The sequence below is a fragment of the Nasonia vitripennis genome, chromosome 2, assembly GCF_009193385.2.
Source record: "Nasonia vitripennis strain AsymCx chromosome 2, Nvit_psr_1.1, whole genome shotgun sequence".
In the NCBI taxonomy this organism is placed as follows: Eukaryota; Metazoa; Arthropoda; class Insecta; order Hymenoptera; family Pteromalidae; genus Nasonia; species Nasonia vitripennis.
In genome coordinates this window covers 32,627,521-32,641,276 of record NC_045758.1, presented here as the reverse complement: position 1 = coordinate 32,641,276, position 13,756 = coordinate 32,627,521, and the positions used below count along the sequence as shown (strand labels likewise).

At 47.0% G+C, this 13,756-nt stretch overlaps 2 protein-coding genes across 9 annotated transcripts in view; one reads left to right on the top strand and one right to left on the bottom strand.

Moving 5' to 3' along the window:
* The window catches only part of LOC100119753 (longitudinals lacking protein-like), a 98,603-nt gene that overhangs the window by 1,991 nt on the left and 82,856 nt on the right, over positions 1–13,756 (bottom strand). The window contains exons 1-3 of one of the 7 annotated variants that reach the window (XM_003425905.5): positions 1,472–1,834; positions 383–620; positions 70–285 (exon numbers count right to left, since the gene is read on the bottom strand). In XM_003425905.5, coding sequence (XP_003425953.1) covers positions 91–285; positions 383–571 — 384 coding nt within the window. In that variant the 5' untranslated portion in view covers positions 572–620; positions 1,472–1,834 and the 3' untranslated portion in view covers positions 70–90. Of the gene's footprint in view, positions 1–69; positions 295–382; positions 621–859; positions 965–1,089; positions 1,835–13,756 lie in introns of those variants that run through there. The other 6 variants (XM_016982809.3, XM_016982808.2, XM_001603427.6 and 3 more) reach the window with 6 other exon arrangements.
* Positions 3,652–5,521, top strand: LOC100119782 (CCAAT/enhancer-binding protein). Of its 2 annotated transcripts, XM_008206654.4 has the most exons (2): positions 3,669–4,309; positions 4,379–5,521. In XM_008206654.4, exons 1-2 carry the CDS (start codon positions 4,154–4,156, stop codon positions 5,267–5,269), a joined length of 1,047 nt encoding a protein of 348 aa, XP_008204876.1. In that variant the 5' UTR covers positions 3,669–4,153; the 3' UTR covers positions 5,270–5,521. The 2 variants fall into 2 exon arrangements, with proteins under 2 accessions (XP_016838564.1, XP_008204876.1); XM_016983075.3 differs by having other exon boundaries at positions 3,652–5,521.

Below are 13,756 nucleotides of genomic sequence, written 5' to 3'. Positions count from 1 at the left end.
CACTCGAATGCATTGAATAAACAGCTAGTGAATATGGATGAATCTGAGAATGCATCAACTGAGACTTACCGCAACTAGTCACGTGAAGACTTAACCCTCTCTTTTGATGGCACCAGGAGCTTCTGCCAAACCCTTGACCTTCAATCGGTCCGCTGTTTTCAAAAATGCTGGCAGTTGATCCTGTGATACATTAACTTCTCCTGCATACATAAATTCTAAGATTGCTTGAAGGTGACTATACGCTACATCTTTCAGTATAATAATGGGATGTTTGGACGGATTTTCCTGTGAGATCAACACACAAATAACAGTTACGGTAACTCTCTAGAACAGTCATCGACTACATTAAGGCCAGCAATGTTTATTCGATTAGGAGACTCACCTCTAACAAAGACTTAAAGTAAGGACTGCATGCAGACAGGACCATTTTGTGTGCTTTACACGTCTGTCCGTCGCAGGCCAGTGTCACATCGGTGAAGCTCTTCTCATCTCTGAGATGCTTGAACGACGAGACCATATTCGACTGGAAGTCGTTCCATTTGAGAAAAAACTGCTGCTGCTCTCCTGCCATTGTGTCGCTGTGGATGTTATTTTAGTAGCCACCAAGTAACCGCTGCTACCTGCAAATATTGAAAATCAATCCTTGCATAATGAAAGGTCCATTACTATTCGCTGAGTACATCTAAAATTCACAGGTGGATGATGATATGCAAGCCATACACACAAACAGACATGAAACTACCCAACAGTCTCTCCCTCTCTCTCTCTCTCTCTCTCTCTCTCTCTCACTCTCTTCCTTATTCTCTCCTGATTCCCCCCAAGAGTACAAAAATAAAACGGCGAGTGCAACAATCGATACCGTTAAAATACACCAGCTCTCGCCCTATGCGTGCGATAGAGAGTAACTTTTGGGCGACCGTGAGAGAGCTAGCTAACCTCCCGATAAGAAAAGAACGTAACGGGGAGAAGCTGCGGCAGTGGAGCGCGCGGAGATTTTTTTGTAGGTTATAATTTCGTAAACCGAGAGTACAACTCGAGAAGGTAAATACTGACGGGGATAGACGAAAGTCCGCGCACTAGGAAACTTACCTCTTGAGGGATAATCTATCGCTTGCGCCGTGGACAGGCAGGTGTGCGCTGCCGCGCGCGGGGGGAGAGTTTGTTACCGAAAAACCCAAGCCCTCTCTTCTCGAGGGTCTATTATGAGAGAGTTTATAGGTTTACAACAGACAGACACTTGATTTTCGAATGCGCGCACCCACGAGTCTATACGCGTCTTCTTTCTCTGTTCTCACTGCTGCGAATAATACGAGTGTATTATCAAACGGCGGCGTCGAAACTCTCTCGTATCGATGAAACGATGACGACGATGATTGTTCGCGGAAGGTTTTCGTTATAGCGGTACCGATATACTCTCTTCCTCCTTCTCACTCACAGCTTCTTTCTTTTTTCTCTCTCGCCGTTACGTTACCTCACTGCGATGCGCGATGCTCCGTGCGTGATCGTGATGTGTACGTCTGTCTCTGTCTCTCTCTCTCTCTCTTTCTCTCCTTCTCTCCTGATGTTTCGCGCGAAGGAGAAACGTCGGGTAAACGTGTACGATGCTGGAGGCGCAGGATACGTTGAAGTGCGTGTATACGCGGTGAATATGTGAGATTCGCTGAACTGTCGCTGTTCTGTTGCTTCGGAGCGTTTGCGGCTGGCGTTGTCTCACTTCTTTTGGCGGCGGCGGGTTGTGGGGGAGACACGACGTTTTGCTTGTGTGCTGTCCAAGTCGTGCTCTGATCTGAAGAAGAAGGGACACGACTCGGTAGCGATCGGATGCGCTCGGCAGAAATCGGAAAGTACCGTGATTCCTTGCTCGCGACATTCGCGTGGGTTCTGAGAAAGACGGCTGATGCTGCAAGTTTGGCGGGATTTTTCACGTGCGGTTATCGACGTATGGTAAGCTGTAAGGGGATCGTCTCAATCGGTAAATGGATTTTTGGATTATCGACTGTTGATTTTTGGGTAGATCTGTTTTGATCGGTATTTGAATTTCTGCTTTGTTGCGGATGGTAAGCGGTGGGCTGGTATGGTTTCGTTAGTCTTTTATCAACTAATATCAACCGTCTGGTATAAAGCGCGGATATCAGGGCGTTTTAGATACAGTACGGCCGAGTAATTAATAAATGCGGGTTCCACAATGAAAATAAATATACTTTATGCCGTCAGCCATGCAAAAATTCAAAGATCAATTTTTTATAAATATTCGAATTTGATATTAATTTTCTTAGTTGTAAATACAAAGATATAATCCAAAACACTCAATAAACGCGCAAAAAATACGACGCCATATCAAAGGGCATCAGCCGCTATAGGCGCGCGCAACAGGTCCCTCAGCACACCGCTGCAGAGAGTAGGAGTGGCTTACTCTCCGCAAAGGACGCGATTCGCCCTCTGCTTCAACCACTAGCCTTCCGCCTGTACGTTTTCTCCAAAGCCGCTTCCAACCACCCCCGCTAAGTCTCGACCAATCAGAAAACGCTCCCACGACCCTTAGGATCGCGCGAACGAAACGAAGAAGCGCTCGCGAGACCTTTTTCGGTTACCCTCGATTGCACAACCTCGTGCAATCGAATTGGCATTTATTAAACGGTTTGTGCTCGGCTCTACGCAGATTTTTCGATCGTGTATTATTTTCGACTCGTCGAACTTGACGGAGAGAAGGTATAGCGACGTGTTATCGTATAGGAGTCGGCGGAGCGAGACGCTGTGTGTATAGAGGGGAAGCTAATTCGGGATTGATTTTCACGAGTGACGAACGCTTTGATGACGTTGACGGATCGTTCGGCGACGGATCTTATTTTTCAAGCGCACCTGTTTTGGCCCGACGATTTTTCAGCCTCCCGATCGCATGCTTACGGTCGGTTAAGTTTTAACGGACAGCCGAATAAAACTTGCTTAAAAATTCAGAAACGGCCGCGCTCAGCAGCTCGCTTCTCGGGATTTCGCTCTCTCGCGGGCGTCTATATGCGCTCCTAAAAATAGCCTCAAGAAAGACGACCGCAAAACTTTTCCTGCTATGTTATACCCCGCGACGAGATGCTGCGCAGCGCCAAGACTCAGGCGCGCGCGCGAGAGAGAGAGAGAGAGAGAGTGAGAGAGGCGACAGCGCAGCGTGTCGCGCGCGGATGGCAAGAAAGCGAGAGCGGCAGACCGAATACAATCCGTGCGTGTTATAGCGTGGAATGCGGCAAACGTTTCGTTTCTAAATTTTAGAGAGAAAAAAATTTGTTGATCTGGGTCATTTTCGGTCACTCGAATTGCGCGGGAAAACCATGGAAATACGAACACGCCGTGATTCGGAAAAAAAGACATAGGAAATAATGGAAACGCGACTAGCGAAAGAGTATGTCGAGTGCATAGGAAGCGCAGAACAAAAGAGAGAGCGCAGAAAGAGAGGGACAGCGCTTGTACACCTCGAGGATGACTATACAACGGCGACGGCAGAAGCGGTAGCTGTAGCGGGGGAGGGCGAGGAGAGAAACCCGCTGCGCTGCACTCGCGGGAGAGAGAGAGAGAGAGAGAGAGAGAGAGAGCGAGAGGAGAGAGGGGGAGGAGAACGGCGCTCATTGGCCGCGGGCGTGCAGCTCCGAGTGTACACGCGCTCGCTCGGTCCGGCGGCGGCGCTACACATTGAAAGCTTGCGACATGCCGCGGAGGTGCTCAGTCGCGCGCCAACTCTCGTGAGAGCCACTAGCTGCTTTGATAAGCTCCTCGCTGACTCTGCGTCGTCGTCGTCGTCGTCGCCGTTTTGTAGTCGTCGTCGTCGTCGTCGTCGTCGTCGTCGTCGCATGTGTGTCTTGCGAGCCATCAGCCGCTCGGATCTTTAGCTCATTTATTGGCAGTGTCGATCCACGTGAGCCAGCTCCACGAGTCGTGTGTGTATACGCGCGTGTCGTCTGCTACGTCTTTTGCTGCGGCAGAAGTGACTGTTGCCTCTGAAAGTGCGAAAACTGTGTGTTCCTATTGCGAACAACTTGTGCTGAGTTTGTAAAAGAGGTATTGAGGGGAGGATCGAGGACTGAGCTACTGGACACTCGGAGCACCGGACTCCTCTATTTATGTTGCGATAGTCTCTGTGATGTGTGATTGATCCGCTGAAAGTGCGATGGAGTCCCCGAACATGTACGACACGCAAGCCCACCAAGTGGGCCAGCAGCAACTGCAGGCCGAGCTCAAAAAGTCCGGCCAGCTTCTCGGCCAGAACAACAACAACAACAACAACAACAACAATAACAACAACAACAACAACTCGAGCCTGCAGGTAAATCACAATCAGCAAACGAATGGCGTTAGCAAAGTATCGGCCTCAAAAGCCACTCTTCACCAACAGTATGCGGAGCACTGCGCCGCGGCCGGTGAACTGACCGACCTGAACACCCCGGAGATCTCTCTGGACCTGCAGCACCTCATCGACGACTCGCACTTCAACGACGGCCTCCTGGACATGCTCGGGGCCGGCAACAACGGCAGCGTCAAGCACGCCCGGCTCCCGGCCGGCAACGCCGCGGCCGCGGCCGCTGGCTACCCCAGGGCCGCGGCCCTGGCCTACATGCCCCAGCCCGTGCACAGCGCGGCCAGCTATCACCACGGCAGCAACAGCTGCAGCGACAGCAACAGCTCGAGCAGCGAGTCGCCGAGCATCAAGGAGGAGCCGCTCGACCCGGCGGACTACCGCAGGCACTGCCAGCAGTACACGCCCGGCGGCTACAACCCCGCCGGGCCCTTCGCCAACGGCGGCCCGACCTTCACCACGCTCACGCCCTCCAGCCTGCCCGGCCACCCGGGCGTCCACCAGCAGCAGCAGCAGCAGCAGCAGCAGCCGCAACAGCAGCAGCAGCAGGGCCGCGCCGGGCCGATGAAGCCCGTGATGCAGGCGCACCAACAGCACGCGGGCATGCCCGGAGCCGTGAGTTCGCGCAAGCAGAGCAAGTCCGTGGACAAGGCCAGCGACGAGTACAGGCGGCGCCGCGAGCGCAACAACATCGCCGTGCGCAAGAGCCGGGAGAAGGCGAAGGTGCGCTCGCGCGAGACCGAGGAGCGCGTGAAGCATCTCGTGAAGGAGAACGACGTGCTGAGGAAGAAGGTGGAGATACTCTCGGAGGAGCTGAACGTCCTCAGGTCGCTCTTCAGCAGCGTCGGCGTGCTACCGGAACAGCTGCAGCGCGAGATCTCCAGGCACATCGACCAGTTTCAGCAGCACGTGGGCGGACCGACGATGTAGCAGCGGAGCCGTGCTTTATAGGCTATAGGCTGCCGCTGAACAAGGCTCGTCTTACTTATCATAAACACACACACACACACGCGCACACACACACACACAAACGGCCGGTGAGGACCACCGGAGCTTCCAAAGGAATCCGGCTATGAGCGCCAGGAAGAGAGACACGCGGAACGCGGACATGCCGCGGCATCGTTCCGCGAGTGCTGACGCGCTGTATATGTCGATGGACGCTCTTTGCCGTTGTTTTTACGTATATATATATATATATATATATATATATATATATATATATATATATATTACATATATGAAGAAAAGCAAGCGTTATTTGTATTCGGAGAGGGCCCGACGACTCGGCTCGGGGGCAAAGATCGATTGGCGGCGCTGGCCCTCTTTCTCTCGTTTCGGCGTCTTATAATGTACATGTATACGACGCCAGCTGTGTAGATACTTTTTTTTCTCTCTCTCGGCTGCGCCCGGCCAATTCGCCTCCGCTCCCGTCCGCGCGCGGCCTTTTCTTTTTGTATAATATAGACAGAAGTTAATTTTGCGAGGGGACCTCAAAGGTGGCCCTATACTCTCTTGTACCTTCTCTCGTGTATCACAGCGTTGAATTTTTTTTTTTTTTTTTTTTTTTTTGTTCTTAAGACTGGGCGCTTTCGCTCCGACTCACATGCATACTGCTGCACTCACGGATGTACCGAGTCTCGATTTTTGTTTGTTTTACGGAAAAAGAGGGAGACTTGCGCGCACGCACACACACAAGTAGAGGGCCGGGGATTCCCCGGCGTGACTCCTTTTACTCTGTACGAGACCGAAGGCCCTAATATACCGTTTAAGGCTCTTCCACGTGGCGTTGTGATTAGATACGGTCATTAGGATAACGCTAAGGTAATTAGACTATCGCTCTCGTTCGTCGGGATGAACACAAGATACACACCCACACAAGCGGCCTCTTCTTCGCGTCGAGAGGCGTCGACATTTCTGCAAACTTATTCGAGATCTCTTTTTTCTTCTCCTTCCGCTACGTATGCAGCCTTGCTTCTCACGCGTTTTAATCGACTCTGTATACTGAGTTTTCTGAAAATCGCATATACTCACATAATATACACACAACGATTTTGTACAGCGAGATTTTATGTCACTGATGCGCGGCGTTTCTATATGTAGCCTTTCTATAACGAAAGTACAATGTGATTCGTTAAATTTTAAAGTTCGATCGCTCGTGTGTGAGGAGAGATTTTTTCGTCTTTTTTTCAACGAAGATCCATATATATATAAATATGTATATTTTTCTAAAGGAAATTTTTTGTGTGTATCGCCACAATCGAGGCGAAGAGTGAGAGAGTGAGAGAGATATATTATATAGATATAATAATTGTATAAATTGCGTCAAACGTACGTTAAACAGCACTTAATAAAAGTAAAAGAAAAAAAAATATATTGAAAATGTACAAAAAAAAAGAAGATAATGATGTGACAATGCGCGCGTAATTAAGAGGATGGAAATATCGTTGGCAAACGGCGTTACCTGGGACCAGCACCACTGCATATACGTGCGTCCCGAATTCAGTTACCGTAACGTGTGAAGCGGGCTTCATTTTATTCATTCGTTCGACTGTTGACTGTTGTGTGCGAGCGAGTGAGATTATACAATTAGACAAGATTTATATCACTAGGATGACAAAAAAAAATACATATATATGATGAAATGTAAAGAGAGTGAGAGGTTAAATATTATGTATATTATATAACATTATATATATTAAAAATATATATAAATAAATGTTTCGCGAAGAAGATCATCGAAGCCGAGAGAAAATTGAGTGTGACTGTGCGGAAATGCGAATGAAAGAGTAGGGAGAGAGAGAGAGAGAGAGTGAGTGAGAGCGATGTAACGCGCATGAGAACGAACGACGACGCATACTGGGTATACGATATTACCTGTCACGGTTGTCATCTTGTCTATGCACAAATATATTTTGATATAAAACCTATACACATGCTGACTTGTCTTTTCGTCTTCCTGACCTCATATAGCCTCATCACCATACTCACTCGGTATACTCTCCAATATGCTAATATATAAGAAACTCGTCCCACAGTACTTACAATGTTTTAATCGAAAAGAAAAACGATACTTTGAAAAGCTGCGAGACAGCAAGTGTTTACAGCACTGATAAAGTCTGCCGTTTAGTTCCAGACAACTTTGTATCTACACATCAAACTCAATTAAAGTCGCTATTCTTAAATCGGGTAAATAAAGCACACCTGCTTGCGAAGCAGACGGAGCATCGATTCAACAAAAATGCAAAACAGATGTGTGGAAGCGCCGCGCGAAGGTCCCTTAAATACGAATTCATCGAACGTGAGTCATGTGACACATACGCGAGTTTCGTTGACGACTGGATAAATAGATTAACACCATTGCGACTAACGCGACTCGCTCTCGTGTCTCTACGAGTCGAGTCCGTGAGAGTCAATAAAACGCGCAATGCAGTTAAGCCGTTCAAGAAGAAAAGAAATAATAAAAACGAGTGGCATAAGGCTATTGCTTTTTAGGAGGAGAGGAAGAGTATCGTACGATGTGGAGGGGAAAAAATAATGAAAGAAGATCGAGTATACGCGTTTTGATAGGTGTTTATTGAGATTTACATTTTCATTGATGGATTCTATTAATACACTCGCTGCTATATACCTATACGAAAGATTATTACGTAACGTTATTATTGAAGTACATTGTACTGTTGAGTTCGCTGATTTATGATCTTTAACATTTACTGCTATCTATAAAGTTCATTAAGGACTTTCTATTTTAGTGTGTAATAATAATGTCGAAAATAAAAAATTTTCACAGCTCTGGGAAGAGAATGCAGTTAATCAAAACGAGGTATACTTGGCCACCAATTACAGGGGCCTGCAGCTGCTGAAGTATATAATATGGTAATTATTAATCTGTTGATAATAAAGCATGTGCTTTGCCCGTATCATTTATCTCGATAGTTCAAAACACAGAATTGTACAATCTTAGGGTTTTCTCTTATCGCTGTTTTCCATTTGTTTTCGCGATGTATCGAGAAAATATTTGTTCATACAATTACAACTTCAAAATTCTATACATTACTCCAGAGTTTTTATCAATTACCAAGGCAAAATTTTCCAAACAAAACCAAACCACGTCGAATCGATACATATACGCTTAATTAAAATCGCCTTATCAGATCCGTAGTCTTTCAATCGTGCACGCGTATACGCTCAAAGTCTACAAAACCACGAAAAAAAATACAGAAGCAACAAGTTTCCTCGAACACGTGTCTATAGCATTCCGCCCGCTTCGTTTCCCAGTCGATGCGCGCATTCGTCCGACTACACAGCAATAAAACTCAGACTCGTATTATAAAGAATGCATCTGACGAGGTTCCAGCTCGTAAACTCGACGATTTTTTCCCGATCTATCTCCTGCTCGTGTATATGCCTATACACACACACACACACGTCGATCATTAGCGGTTCGCGCGTGTATACGCTCTTCAGATAGAGATCGCGCGAGCGAGCGAGAGGAAAAAATCGTAGATCGTACACAATAAGCGCGTCATCGATGTGTCTCGGCTTATCGCGAATTACCGATTACGAGTGCTGGCCGACGGCAAAAGGCGTGTCCCCCGCGAGCGCTGCGACGAAAACAGGTTTCTTCGAACGAAATCGAAAAGACCGACGGGATATATCGTGTGAAAACTCATTATGCGAGAGATCCTATATAAACTAGGAATAATTCAACGATCGTGGCTTTTAAGCCGATTTATTGTTTTCTTACGTGACTCTGCACATGGGCACGTGTCGGCTGGTTCTAGCCGTGATCGCATGTAGACGTGTGGTATTTTATATACAGAGTTTGATTAGGAGGATGGGAATTCGCATCGATTGTTGTATTACAGTTTTTTACGTCATAGATCGACTGTAATTCGAGTGAGTATTATCAAAATTTTGTTCGTTCCCGACCCAACCGATACTAATGATTAATTCATCGAAAGTATCGGTGTTTTCCTCCACAGGAAAAAATGCATGCGCGCCACGTATACAACGGAGATAACTTTAAATTTAATCTCAACTCCGAAAGTTTAATATAACCGAGCGTATGAATAATAAAATTGTAAACAATACCGATAAACCGCACAGCAGTAGTAGAGATTCGATCTAAAATTGCTTCGCGATAAGAGCATTATCCATTATCTGTGCTCATACATATTTTACATTCACTAGGAGACGTGCCTCCTACTTATAATACGCGTGACACTGATAATCACTCGAATTTCAACGCGATAGCCTTTTACAAAAATTGAACGATGTTAACGTATATACTTAAAATAACAAAGTACGTATCGTAGCCGCAAATCAATTATGCATCGAAGAAAAAAATACGCACGCGTATGTCAAGTGCAGTTTTTAACGACGTGTTATTTTGAGACACGCGCTTACGGTCGGCCGACGTGACGTTATAAATAGTGAGGGATTCGCGCGCCGCCCGTTAGCTTTGTCGCAGCGCGCGAGATTTCGTTTGTTTGTCTTCTTCGCCGCTGCGCTAATGAGAAATCGAGCGAAGCCCTTAGCTTCGTAATTTCGATTCTATACATTACGGCTTCCTGTGCTTGATTGGAGTCGACGTCATGAACGACACCCCCTACGGTTAACGATTTTTTTTTAGCTATTCCGGTCGAGATCCAATTCATTTATTTACCTAGAGCGAATAGGCGAATCAACATTCCATCAAAAACGTCAACCGTCTCGAAGACACTGGCAGTACTGCGTCGCAAAGAGAAACGATCCGTCGATACGCGTCGTCGAGCCGACGCTAAATTTCGCTCGACGGCAGCAGCTGAGGTATGACACAATTCTCTCTCTCTCTCTCTCTCTCTCTCTCTCTCTCTCTCTCTCTCTCTCTCTCTCTCTCTCTCTCGACACGCGAGAGAGCTTTGAGTTTTGACGCCGCTTTGTCTGCAGCAGCGACGCGAAGGACGCGAACTTTCGGCGAAAATCCGCTAGACGCGCGAACGAAGAGAGGAAAAGGAAGACGCGACGAAACAGATGAACTGATTACGAATTCAGCGCGTGCGGGGACGCGGCTCTCTCGTATAACTCGCGCTCTTTTTTCGTCTTCGCTATTTGCATAATTACCCAATCGCGGCTATAAATAATCCCCAGTGTATAAGCGCGTGTGTTATGCGTATGGAGGAATGCACTTTTGGAGCGATAGCCTCGCGACTTCTTTTTATATTTTTTTGGTTTGGCGATTATGTATTCGGGATTTTATTGGCGTAATTGCGCGAATAGCTGTGTTTTTCGATGGGATGACGCGTGAGCTAATTTGAAGGATAGGGGATACATTTTTAAGTTATACACGCGTGTACACTTTCGCTGTTGAGAAGAAGAAGAGGAAATCTGCGAATCATCGTTACCGTCGATCAAGTATCCCTAATTAAGACTCGATTCAATAATCCATTGTTCGGCCCGCTCCTTTCAGAGACAATTCGACTTTCCCATGATGTGCTCTTGAAAACCTATAATACTGCAGCCAAGCTCTCTCTCTCTCTCTCTCTCTCTCTCTCTTTCTCTCTCTCTCTCTGCCCTTAAGTCAAGTGATCGACAGCAACGGCAGCGTTTCAAGGTAGTCTCTTTCTCTCTCACTGGTGATCGGTGCGCCGCGCTGAAATAAAAAAAAGTCCAACTCGGCCATTCGTCTTGCGGATCGAAATCCATTAATCTATCCATCTGCCCACACCTATATCTGCGCTTATCCATCTACTTATCTCTCGCTAGCCGCCCATAGTCGTTCTGGCCGGCGCCGTATATAGGTTAGGGCCAGAGAGCTCCGACGCAGCCAACGCCGCTCACTCGACACACAGCGAAGCTGCGCAGCACACGTGGGGAGAGCTTTACGAGCCGAGCGTATGGCTGCCGGGGATATATCGCACATAATGTATGCAAAGAGCCTGTGGAGATGGATATGGAGAAAGTGAGAGGGAGATCGTGATGAAGGGGTATGGCTTGTGCGATGATGGATTTGGGGTAGGTTGTGTAGGTCGCTCCGGCTGATTGAACAGCTGATTACGCTATACGAGATGCTGCTGGATCATCGGCTAAAATTCGTTAATTATTGCAGTCGCGATTGTTAACGCGTTATTTATGTATCCGAAACAAAGACTCGCGAGGATCGCTATCGGATTAATATCGGAAACCGGTTATTCGAGTTTGAGCAAAAAAAAAAATGTTAAAGACCGGTAATAACAAACAAAGATTCACCGTAAACAGCGTATCCCAGTCAATTCTTCGCGCAAAAAAAAAAAACTCGAGGATAAATAACCCTTGCCAAAAATCAGCCACACACGCGTATAAAACATATCCCAGTTCCGGATTCCAAAGCCAGAGAAAAAGAGAGAAAGTCGAAGATGAGTCAGGCGGACGTGCACACACACACACACACACACAGAGTTGTCGCGACGAAAGAGAGAGCGAGAACGCAAGGCAAAGATAGAGCGAGGAACAATGTCTCTCGGAGAGAAATTCGGCTCACGGCGAACCAGTACAGCGAGACGAATTTTATTTTTATATACGACGTGTACGGTATACATATGCACACACGCACACACACACACACACACACACACACATATATATATATATATATATATATATATATATATATAAATTAGAGCAGCAGTAGCACCACGCGCGAAAGTAGTGAATGAGCGGAACGAAGATAGAAAAGGGTTGACGCGAACAGAGGTGGAGAGGGCAAACGCTGCACTTGATACGCCAAAGCTGCCGGGTTATTCCGAGAAATGACCGGCTTTAAATATATTTTAACGCTGCTCAGCTGCAGCGGTCCACGAGAGATTTACGGGCGTTCGATTCATTTCGCTGTTCTCCTTCCTCGTTTCGGCCCGCGGGAACATTTGAATTTGCCGAGACGCTGCGGTGTGTATTATACAATAAACTAGACATTCAGAGATTTTAATGCTGGACTTTATCTTCGCTGAGAAAAGCACTTGACATATAATAACATTTTTCGCTCTCGTAAAACTCCCGATGAATATTAATGGCTTGGTTTGTTTTATCGTCGCGCTGTAAAAATATTGCAAAATTGCAGCTATCTCTCGTGGGATGCATATAATAATTTTTCTTCCAATACACTTCTTCCCTTAAACAGTATAGAGGAATAAACGTTCTCGTTGCTCAATCGAGTATATCATGCGGAGCGCAGAGGATAATGTATACCGTGCGCGGCTGAGATTTCCCAATAAAATCATAGCGCGCGGAGTCGATAATTGGTTAAAAATCGCCGGTTCTAGACAAGTGCGGCACATCCGCTTCTGAAATAAAGAAAACCGCATAGGCGCATACGCGGCAAATTGCTGGGAAAGAATCGGTTTCGTCGATTTCAGATAGACACACACGATGTAATATTCAAAATATAACGTTCTCCCAGAGATTTTTCAAGCTTCCTCTATACAAAAACAACATCATCACGCACGACATAAAAAGCAGAAAATCAGCGACGGTCAAGCTCAGACACTTTTCCCCTCGACAGTCCAAAAACAGCAAGAGGAAGCCGTAATCCGTAACTCTCGCACATACACACACTCGTGCACGTGCAGAGCGTATAATATACCGGCTGCGCGGGAGATCGGCCGCGCGCGATTCAGCGGCAGCGATGTGGGTGTGACCTGGTTTCCGAGAGTTTCACTTTCCTGTACGCGCGCGGCAGCCGCGCTGCATACGGAGGTGGCGGCGCGCAAAGGAGGATCCGACCCCGCGCGCGCTCTATACGCTCTCGCGTGCGCGTTACGTCATGCATTGTTATGCCGGCCGTAACAGCCGCGAGAGAGAGAGAGAGAGAGAGAGAGCGAGCCATACGTGCGGAACCCCACGGGAATTAGAATAAGATCTTTCGCGAGAGCTCTCCGTGTGTGTCGCGATTTTTGTTTTTATATACGTTCGTGAGGGTAGACTTTTGGCGATATAATGGCGGTGCTCTGTGTTTTTGGAATTTAGGTCGGCGAGTATGTGGGATTGATATGATTTTTGCCGCGGGTGTCGACACACCGCCTGCATAGATATAAGGTCGGGAATTTTTCGCACAATAAGGTGTTCCGCTACTATAAGCGACATTCGTCCAAAAACAGCCGAAAACTCTTCGATGTAAATAGCGCTCAAAAAAAAAAAAAAAAAAAGAAAAAAAAACAACCGACGGCCAATCCCGGAAACGCTCGCGCAGCGTCGCACAATAGCTGTCCCGGTCTAAATCAATTTTACCGGTGCGACGAGTATATATTTCAGCGAACAAAGGCATCAGATCGAAATTAGCCGAGGGGACTCGACATAATACCCTATACGAGAGATTTTTATCATTCGGGTCAGATAAGGCCGCGCGTCGGACTTTCAAATTTCTAGTGCACATACACACACTCACCCGAGGCGGCCTCTCAAGAT